At 46.5% G+C, this 10,935-nt stretch overlaps 1 protein-coding gene across 1 annotated transcript in view; it reads left to right on the forward strand.

Moving 5' to 3' along the window:
- CD247 (CD247 molecule) overlaps positions 1-9,089 on the forward strand; it is a 57,717-nt gene extending 48,628 nt beyond the window's left edge. Inside the window, exons 3-8 of the mRNA XM_086630596.1 lie at positions 1,232-1,285; positions 2,210-2,293; positions 3,020-3,055; positions 4,077-4,133; positions 6,415-6,456; positions 7,948-9,089. Coding sequence (XP_086486722.1) covers positions 1,232-1,285; positions 2,210-2,293; positions 3,020-3,055; positions 4,077-4,133; positions 6,415-6,456; positions 7,948-8,013 — 339 coding nt within the window. The 3' untranslated portion in view covers positions 8,014-9,089. The remainder of the gene's footprint in view (positions 1-1,231; positions 1,286-2,209; positions 2,294-3,019; positions 3,056-4,076; positions 4,134-6,414; positions 6,457-7,947) is intronic.
- The last annotated feature ends 1,846 nt before the right edge of the window (positions 9,090-10,935 follow it).

Below are 10,935 nucleotides of genomic sequence, written 5' to 3' on the forward strand. Positions count from 1 at the left end.
AGGGGGAAGCCATGCCTGTGGTTACGCTGGAGTCTCGCAGCCAAAAGCAGCAGAGGTGTTGCAGCCGAAACGCCACCATAAAGCACCAAGCAGCTGGTGGGGTGTTTCCCGAGGGCTCTCTGTCTCGTCCTAAACCTAGGAGTTTATAAATCTTGCAAGCTGTGTCATATCTCGAACTTCACCTCCTGGCTGAAGGAGTTGTTGGTGGAGGCTTTTGCCAAGGGCACAGCCTCGTTGCTGAGGTGATCTTTTTATTTATGGACCACGTGGAACGTTTAGGTTCCATTGCAAGAAATGTGGGTTAGATGCTTGGTAAATTACTGGCCTCACCAAAGGATCAGTGGTGATAATGGTGCTTTCATGGGAAAAGCAATGGGGTAAGTAACTCACAGATACTACAGGTATGATTTTAAAAAACAAAGTCAGTTTTATCCCATGCCTAAAACCAATCCCATCTAGAACATGGCTTTTAATAAAGATTTTAACATTTGATACTAATTCAAGAACATTAAAGCAATACAGAATATAATTTGACACTGTTTTTTGGAAGGACTGGAACACAAAATAGCTGTTCTTTGTGGTCTAAACCCACCCTTTTTTCCTGAAAGTTTGGCTCAGCAATTACCTGCATATAAATACTGTGAGGAGCAGAGCCAAAGAGCACCTACAGAAGGGAAATCCTTTACCTACTCGTTAGCTGCCACCCATGCCAGCTTACCACGGTGGCACCGCAGCTCCACGCGCCAGGTGCCGCTCCCAAGGGGTGCGGGGGTCCCCTGTGCCCTCTGAAGCTGAGGACACCCAGGAACTTTGAAGGCAGCACTTTTGCTGGAGGACTGGGGTCTCGAGGGCTGCGTTTGGTTGTCAGCAGCCCCAGATACGCAGTTTTTCTTAACACAGGCTGCAGTTATGACTTTGTAGGCTGATGGAGCTACTTTCAATAGCACAGGATTATGATATGCACAGAACAGGAACGCAAAAACGAGAGGGTGAGGTGGGAACCAAACCACAGATGCTCTGAGTAGCAGTGAACTGGTGTTATGTGCAAGTAAACTGGCCTGGCTGCTGAGTGCAGCAGTGGCTTGTATTGCTTCTGTAGCCCTATCGGTGCCACAGGTTGGCTGCTTATGAGTTGCCTTGTTTCTGACGAGAGGAACTTCTAGGAGAGAGGGAATGCAAGGACTGGACTAAGCCACTGTCTTTTCTGCTCATGGTATGGTCTCTTTTCCAGCTTAGCCAGACCTCTGAACCACAGCTGCAACCAGGCCAGGATGATGTGTATAATGTAAGTAACTACTGGTTTTCGTTTGTTTGTTTTCAAATCTGCTACCCAGATGGACCTTTTCCGGGCACTTAGAGTGAGTGAATTGCCAGCGGATCAGAAAACCTTGATGACCCAGCTAACAAAAGCGATATACCCGAGTGTGCAGCACAGAAGCTGTAGGGAGGAAAATATAAAACCTGACGAGGGCAGGTTCTGTTGTCATGTCCTGTCTGGACATGATCCTGTCTGTCCTTCCTAGCTAAATTGCTCACTCATGGCAGCATTAAACTCTAGCTATTTTTGCTATGTCTAGTTGTCTTTTGGTTTTAATTTTTTTTTTCTCTCACGCTTTTGACCATAGCCACATCCTGTGATGAGTTCTACTGTTTAACTGTGTAATGTATGAACACAAATGCATTTTTTGCAGTTTAAGAAGTGTTGCCTGTCACCTTTTCAGTAACGCTCTGTCAGCTGTCTTATTCTGACCTGAAATCTCTCCTTTGCCCTCTGCCAAGGTAACCTTTCCCAGATCAGAAATGTGTTGCGCATAAAACTTCTACAGCCACTTGATGCAAATTTAGACGAGCTGTTCTGCAAGAAAAACCAAGCTCGTGGATCTTCACCCACCAGTGGGAGAGAAAGCACGAAAGTCAACGTCGCTCCCCCTTGCATGCTCTCATTGTCAGCTCATTTCTACTTAAGAAGGGTTCTTGATGCAACGGCTTGCAGTTTTGTGCTGCGCAAACCACTTGTTGTCATTTCCATGGCTTAATCATAGAAACGTTTGTTGACAGTTGCATTAAGGAGTAAAATGATTTCTGGCTCTGTTATAACACTCATGAAGTTGGACACCAAACTGGGTTCCCTTTCTTTTCCTGTGTTAAGTCAAGATCTATTTTCTCATGACCAGACCGTCCATCACTGCTTCTTGCTTTGTTGTTTCAGAAACTGTCTCGTGGACGCCGAGATGAATACGACGTTCTGGGGGCAAAGCGAGGTGGAGACCCTGAGCTGGGTGGGAGACAGCAGGTAACTTCTTCCCACACATGCACCTCTTTTCTTTTAGTCTGGTTCCTTCTTTCTCCTGTCTAACCGCTGGTTAGACATGCAGGCACTCATCACGTGTTTGCTAAGCACCAGTGCCTTCCTGGAGAGAGAACGGCAAAATCTCTGTAGTAACTCGGGTGGCTTGCAGCGTGGTGGGGACAAGAGTAAACTTTCCCCCTTCCACTTTGATCTTTGCCCCTCGTGCCCCCTGTCACTTTTCTGAGAGCTTGCAGCCACCCAGAATAGGAAGTGACACCCAGCCATGGGGCGGATGTGGAGCAGGCAGGGCAGGAGTGGGTGTTTCACGAGAGCTCACTGCGTGTGATGCTGCCAAACAAGCGCCGACAAAGCAAAGCAGCAGCCAAAACAACTGTTTCTGCTGCAGAGCCCAACAGTTTCAAAGGAAAAGGGAGGGGAAACCTTCTGCATTGGCACGTAGGGCTTGCCTGCAGGTGGCAGCTGTAGGGATTGAGCAGAGAAGAGCTGAGTTTTATCACTTATTAAAATTAAATTAATTTTCCAGTGAACAAGTTGTCTTATCAGAGACTTATCGATGGAGGCAAGATGGGCTGTAACAGGCACAGCACGTCCACAGAACTGTGGCTGTGTGCCCTGGTTTCAGCTTAGGGCAAATGCACAGGCACACAGAAGGTGGTGTGGGATGCTGGTAGTGCAACATGTGGGCAACTTTCCTCTTTTGTTTTACAGCAGAGAAGAAAGAACCCTCAGGACACCGTCTACACTGTGAGTAGAGAGAGTTAGAGAGTAAGGAGCGGGAGGGATGCCTGGAAGTAGGAGTTTCTATTTCATGGGAGACTTCATGCCTACCTGATTTCAGCTTTGGTTCAAACTTAACAGCTGCTTTCAAAGACTTCTCTTCCCTTCTACCCTTTTTTTTTTTTTCTAGAAAATTTCTGTTACTTTCTCTGCAATAGGAGAAAAACATTGGCAGACGGGGAAAAGAATTTGGATCGAGATACCTGTTGATCCCTTTATGTTAGCCATTAGTGACTTCATCCCATGTGACTGATGCTGCAGTATTTTATGTGCTTGTTCTCCAGCCTCTCTGACAGCATTCTGACAAAGGCCAAATGCCAGTGCATCTAAGAGTGGCTGCTTAGGAGCCTCTTGATTTAATTGATTTAATGCTGGCTAAATTTGATGGTCTGTGCTCCAAAGGATGGATACATGGATGGATGCCAAAGCTCATGTCTTAACTCAGGTCTTTCTGGGTGTTCAGAGCTTGCTGAGAAATGAGCTTGTTTCCAAGACTGGCCTTCATTGTTATTGAGTCAGACGCTCTGATCACAGATGGTTATGAGCATTTGGGAACTGCTTCTCGGATGAAGGAAGAGCTCCTCTTTCTTAACCTTCACCCTGCAGTGTTAGACTTCCCTTCTGTCTGGGCCTGAGCTGCATGGTCAGGTTTGTCTCCTGAACAAATGCTGCTTAAAGCTTTTCTTTGGAGAGCTTTGATTGTAGTATGTGGTGCCAGGCTAGATAAATGATTTGGTTGAGGGTAGAGTTACATTCATTTAAGTGTTTGAGAAATGAGGTGGTACTGATAGGCTAAGCAGATTCGATCATGTGTAGCATCTACTTAAATGCACATCGGTCAAGTCCCACCACTGTCCCTTCTCTGGAATACAGTGCTGAAGTTTTGAAGGCAAGGCAGCCCCAGCAGCACAGACGTGGAGTGCAGTCACCCAGAGGCTGCCTTGGCTTCTCTAGTAACATGCTGATTCTTTCCCCTCTCTGCTTGCAGTCCCTGCAGAAGGACAAGATGGGCGAGGCATACAGTGAAATCGGAATGAAGGGGGAGGTGAGTCCTACTTGCCTTCCTGGCGAAAGCCTGGAATGACAAATTCTTCATCGCCGCTCCCTTACAGAGCAGTAGCCCCGGCTGCACGTAGCTGCCTTGCTCAGGGAAGTCCCAGTGTTGCACAGCACCTGCAGGCACAGCCGAGAGCAGTGACCTACTTCCTGTAGTACCTGGTGTGTTTGGTGAAGCAGTAAATAAGGCACGGATCTACAAGGGCTACAGTAGCCATAAAACACGATGGAGAGTGGAGAGTAAGCTTTGTCCCGTCAGTATTGGAAACCCAGCAGCGTCCCTGGGCAGACTGAACAATGTCAAAGGAAAACATTTCAAGTTTTGGACAGAAAAATTCTGATGGCTGTCCCAGCTGAGGTGGCAGAGGGTAGGAGATGGCTGAGGAACAGTTGAAGAAAATGTCTGGTTTCAAGCGCTTCGGCGTTTGTGGCCCAGCAGCTCTCAGCAGTTGAGCACTTTCCTCCAGAGCAATTCGGAGCTGGAGGCTCACAGTTTCCCCTTTAGGGGCGATGGAGGCTGGTCTGCTGTATAGGCACAAGTTAGCAAGCTCCTCCTTGTGCCTTTCTTCAGACAAGTAATGAGGGAAACTCGTTACTGTTCAGCCTGGAGAAGAGAAGGCTCCGGTGTGATCCTATAGCAGCCTTCCAGTACTTAAACGGGGCCTACAGGAAAGCTGGAGAGGGACTTTTTCCAAGGGCGTGTAGTATAGGACAAGGGGCAATGGCTTTAAACTAAAAGAGGGGAGATTTAGATTAGATATAAGGAAGAAATTTTTCACTCAGAGGGTGGTGAGGCACTGGAACAGGTTGCTCAGAGAAGTTGTAGGTGTCTCATCCCTGGAAGTGTTCAAGGCCAGGTTGGATGAGGCTTTGGGCAACCTGGTGTAGTGGAGGGTGTCCCTGCCCATGGCAGGGGGGTTGGAACTAGATGATGTTTGAGGTCCCTTCCAACCCTAACCATTCTATGATTCTATGAAACATTTCCTTCCTCCGCCTCCGCTCTCAAATATTTAAGAAGGAATACATCAGTTATGTCTAAAGCCAGCAGCAAATGCATGGTTTTAGCTCTGTGCACCAGCTGCTGGGAGAAATGTGTTGAAAAGAAACCGTCTGGGGACACTTATTTATGGCAAAATGAAAAATTGCTGTGACCTACACAGGTTCTATTTTATGTCAAAGAAGTGTCTTTATATATAACCTTTCATTTCCCTCTGAAAAGTGAAAAAAGGGCATTTCAAAACAAAGTTTGGCATTGAGAAACACTGAAGAACACCAACATTTAATCCTCTTCCCTCTTTTATTATTTGAATGCCCTTCTGCCATAGTCGAGCTCAGTTTACAAGCTATGGGTTTATGAAGTCTCACTGTGTTTTTATGAATGTTTCTGTTACTGGGGGGATGAAACAGGAACGCCAAAACCCTCACCTCATTCTAGATGCACATCGGTTAGCAGGCTGCTGCAACTTCAGTGGTGGCGGGCACTGCTCCATGTTTGGGATACAGTCGGAACTCTGCTGCTGCAGGGCAGTTATGACCAGCCACAGGTGTGACATGCCAGCCCCCGCCCGGGGGCCATGAGCTCTGCTGTCCCCGTGTCTCACCTGGTAGTCACACTCTCGTGCACAACTTGGCTGCTGTGCCTGGCAGCTCCCATACCCCTGGGAACGCAGCAGCAAGCGGGTTCAAGCAGGTTTTTCTTTGTACCTGGCTGGTCTGAGTGACCTTGTTTGCGTCCTCTGCTTGTACCGTGACAGTCCCAGTGCCTGTTTCCCTGAATCCTGCAGGACTTTGTCCTCAGACAGCCTTCTCTGCAGTGCCTTTGAAAGGCGTGCTGGAGAATTTACTTACTTCTCAATGTCTTGCCAAACAGAGGGCCGGGTCCCTCAGACACCAGCTGACATGCAGCAACTCAAAAAACATAGCCCTGTTTCTCCCAGGGTGCCTTCAGCCCATAAAATAATCAGGGTCTATAGGAATGCTGCCAAGTCTCAATACATACAGTAAATCAAAGAAACAGTAGCATCATAACAGTATGACAGGAAAATATGTCAGCAAACCAAAATAATTCCAGTTTCACTATTTTCTCCTCCCACAGCCCTCGCAGCATGTCTGGGCTGGTCCAGACCTAGCAGGTGCTTTCCCTCCGGCACAGAGGGTGTCCAGGGCAAGCGCAGCTGCTGACCCTTAGTACGGGATGGGGGAAGTCAGTCTTTCCTTTCACATAATGGGAAAACCACTCATTAATCTCTGCTTGTTTTTCTTTCCCAAAGCAGCAGAGGCGGCGAGGCAAAGGCAACGAAGGTGTCTACCAGGTAGGCAACACATCTTGCACCTGCTCCCCTCATCTTCTTAATTGTTACACCTCTAACTGCACTGTTAGCGATGCGCGATGAAGCAGAGCTTTCATCTTTCTGAGGATAGTTACTCAGATTCAGGGCGAAGACCACACTGCTGGTACTTTGATAAAGTGGCTGCATGTTCTAATTGCAACTGGCAGGAACACTTGTTTAGCTGCTGTGGTAGAACCATTTCCACAGTCCCACACCTTGGGAGAACCACCTTTTGAGTGCAGCAGATGATGCAAACAGTTGTCTCTGAATTGTTTATTGCTGAACTGGAAACCTTCAGGTTACCAAACAGCTGCCGTTAACTCAAAGCATCGGTGGTTCAGACCATCTCACTATCCATCACATATGGAGTACAAGCTGGTCATCACCTCCAGTCCCATGGGGCACTGGAGGGTTTCAGTGTCGTACACACATAATGGAGGGCAAGAAGTCTGGCAATGAGGCCTTATTTGGGCCACCATGCATAATTGTTCCAAAATCCATTTTGCTTGCTGTAGAAGCCTGTGCGTTGCCACTGATACCTCGAAATGACAAAAATAAAGTATATATAAACAAAAGTTCCTCTGATGCAGCACGTGCCAGGGAGTTTTCCTGTACCGTGGCTCAGCTGTAGCTAATGGTACCTTTCTTCAAAACCTGCTCTACTGAGATTGTCACAGGTAGCTGATAAGCAGCGCTCCCTTATCAATGAACTCAGTACGCCGCTAAACATTCATAGCAGAGGAGCGCAGGGCAGCCACACGTTTTACAAGCAAAGCACCACGTGTCTGTCTTACTAAATCCTCCCTTTTGGAAGGTCTGGTTACCTCTGCCCTGGCAGCTTCCTGGGAAGACCTGTGACGCTGCCACATCTTCTCCTGTGCCACTCTTGGAGCAGTCAGTTCCACGGCTGCAGCAGGGATCTGTAACTCACACGTCACAGCTGACCTACCCCCACCAGAGCAGACTGGCAGGAGATGGACTGCTGAGTCACAGGCAGGGGTGCCAGGGGGTGCTTCCCGGGGTTCGCAGCCATCTGAAGCCCTGCTGCCAGCTTACCTGGAGTTGCATCTGACATCCCTTCCAAATGACAGAGGAGAAGTCCAGAGAACACAGTTCATGATTTGATGCCTATTCATTTAGTTGGAAGACAAAGTTCGTTCTAGCATCACCTGACTTTTAATAGTCAATAATATGCAAATAAAATGTACTCTAGAGCTCTGCATCACCAATTAGGATGAGCTGCTGTAGTCGTACATTCACAGCAGTTATTCAGGATGCATCTTGTCTTCAGGTAAGTGGTTGCCATTGACACCATACAAAGACTAAGGAAGCACTCATGAGTAAAAAACTCTGTAGGAAAAAAGGAAAAAACTACAATTATGCTACCAAGCCCCTGCTACCCTGCTCCTTACCAGTCGGCCAGGGAGAACTAAGCACCGACACTCATACCTCACCTGTCTTTCTCTTTTGCAGGGACTCAGTACAGCGACCAAGGACACTTACGATGCTCTCCAAATGCAGCCTTTGCCCCCCCGTTAAGTGGGATCACAGAGGGGATGGGCAAGAGTGAGGTGCCCACCTGCTTTGGGGAGGAGAGGAGGGAAAGCCTTGTCACCCAGAACAAGCGCTGTGTATTTTCTCAGTGCAACCACCTACTTGACTTTGGTCAATACACAGAGGGAATATGTCTGGACTTGGTCAGTCCCTTCTCCCTTCCCTCCTGAATCATGTAACTGCAAGCTTTGGCTATGGAAATGTACATACCTGTAAAGTTGTTTCCAATAATAGTGGTTATTAGGCTGATTTTTGTAAGATTTGTGTTGTGGGACCAGACCACACCTACTAATGCAGCTGTTCCCATAGCTCTTACTTGCCTTCCAGGGGTATTGAGACATGTAATTATGGTTTTATTGCATTTAAAGAACTTGTAAAGACAGGGCTGTAGTTTTTTCCTGTAGTATTTATCTTAAGACTATTTGACAAAGACTAGCTAAAACTTTTTGCTTTAAATGTACCTTTTAAACCCTGCTTCAGTGGGGGATGACTTTTTTCTTTAATTGTAAAAAGTGGTGTGATGTTACTGTAGTGAGAGGCTGAGCACCGGCTTTTCAGTACGAAGAAAATGAGCACCGAGCTCCAACAAAAGATCAAGCGATGGCATTGCCACTCATCCAGCACCTGGAGCTAAGCATGAGCCAGGTAACCTGCTAAGAGGCTCTCAGAAGGTAGAAGCTACCCCTGTTACAATGAAAACAAGGAGGATGGACTCTGATAATGACAGTAACACTGGAAAAGCAGGAAAACTCACCCTGGAGAATCCCCTTTGGCTGCATGGTTTACATGAAATGTCTGCCCCCTCACATTAGCAACATCTGTAACTCTCATGGCAGAACAGGCTCCCCCTGTAAGAGCTGGTACGGTAATCCTAACGCCAGAAACAGACCAAGATGATCTCTTCTGGGCAACAGAAACTGTACGGGAGCCAGTGTAAATGCAGTTTCCAAACCAGTCTGTCCATCAGGTTACCTTTAAAAGATGATGCAGGTATCATTCCAAAGAGATACTAGTTCAGTAACGTGATGCATTTTTGATGAATTAATAAAGTTAAAATCAAAGACCTGTGTGCGTGTGCACGGTGAACAGCTGTGGGAACGGCAGGAACTCATTAGCTGGCACAGCCGGGCTGGCTGGACCCAGCAACATCATCTCCCAGGTGAGCTGAGGAGGATGGTGTTCCGATAGGAGCTTCTGAACACATCCGGGCAGGAGGGATGGGATGTTGGGAAAATGCTGTAAGCCCAAGTATAAAAAGGGACACTCACTCACCTCCTGCTGCATCTTCAGTTTGGCCAGTGACTTACAGGACTGTGCGACAAAGCCTGTAAGCAACTCGGCAAGGACAAAAACAGCCCAGCAAAATAAAGGTTATTTTAACTGGGGTCAGGAGCTGACCAGTTCATTCCCCCAGTGCAGGCCAGAGGGAGCAGAGCTAAAACAGGACTGTGGAAGAAGAGCTGCTGCCACGGGTGCTGCCCAGATGAGGTTACGTGTTTGTTTCTTAAGGGACTGGGTCAGCAGCAGAAAAACTTGCTGAAATTGCTGCTCTGTAAATTACGAGGCTGGGCCCAACTTCTGAAGCAGTAAAACTGTATCTGCAGTAAGTGCTTGTAGCTTTTGAAGAATATTTCAAAGACACCAAATTAGTGCAAAAAAAAAAAAAGTTAACTGAGATATCCCATGCATGGCAATGAACATTTCTTGCAAAGAACTTCCTACTGTTCTTCTGCAATGACAAGAAAAATATGAGAATTGGGTGATATCCTGAACAGCTGAGCTGAAAACTACAGTAAATTTGCTACTGCAGGGCACTCTTGTTCTTGATGCAAGAACAAAGAGTACTGAAAATATTTTTTTTTTTTTTTTTTTTCCAATTATGATAACCAACTATACGTGCAAGATGTAGAAGTCAAAAGTTTTGGCAGTTGTAAAACACCAACCACTAAACAATGGGGAAGAAATTCTTAGGGAAATAAATCACCTTTATGCTCTTTATAGAGCAATGGATCTTGATGTCTAAAGCACCTAACGCTTGTTTCGGGGACACTCACCGTGGGTGTGAGCTGAGTCTTCTCTTTGCGTTCAGGGAGCACCTGAAGCTGTTTTTTCTTTTAGGAGAGGAGCTGATAGTACAGAAGTAGAACAAAAGCTTCAAGCAGAGTGCAAGAATACCTGGGCTCTCCTCCACTTTGACAAGACAAAGAGTATGAAAGAACAATCTTCTGTCCCAGTTTGATGCAGCAGAACTAGCCTTCCCCTGACACATTTGGAAAAAAACTACAAACAAGTGCATACATGTTAAAACACTTGGAAAATGGTTTAATGATGTTTACAACAGAAATGAACTGTACAATTACAGTAAGTTTAATATATATAAAAAATTACAGCAGACAAATGCATCTACACAAAATCTACCTTTTCATTCTGATTTACTGTAATCTACACAATCTCTCACTGCCTACAGCTATCTGTAGGCAACCACTGGGAAAATAATAATAATAATAATAATAATAATTAATAATAAAGGACATCTTTAAAGAGACAGCATTTCGCCTTCCTCCTCACCCCTAGTGTGATCAGCAAGGTTTTGAAATGTGTGGGACTCTCACATTTCAGCCTCAAGAAAAGCTTGGGTTGCGTTTGGGTGCGGGTACGCCCACATGGCCCTCGAGTTCACGTGTTCTGCTGACCTGAAGCCTGTAAATGCCGTACATGAGGAAGGGCAGGAGAAAAAACCCTCCCAGCCAGTGTAAGCAGGCAGCTGCACAGAGTGGTGAAACCGCTAAGACGGAAAATTTCTGTTATTTAGAAACGAAGCAAAAAGGGACTGCCCAGATGCTACAGACATTCACGAATCCTCGTCTCTTCGAAAACTACTGCCAGATTGAGAAGAAAGGGCTTGTT

Source organism: Tauraco erythrolophus, chromosome 1, assembly GCF_009769465.1.
Source record: "Tauraco erythrolophus isolate bTauEry1 chromosome 1, bTauEry1.pri, whole genome shotgun sequence".
Classification (NCBI taxonomy): Eukaryota; Metazoa; Chordata; class Aves; order Musophagiformes; family Musophagidae; genus Tauraco; species Tauraco erythrolophus.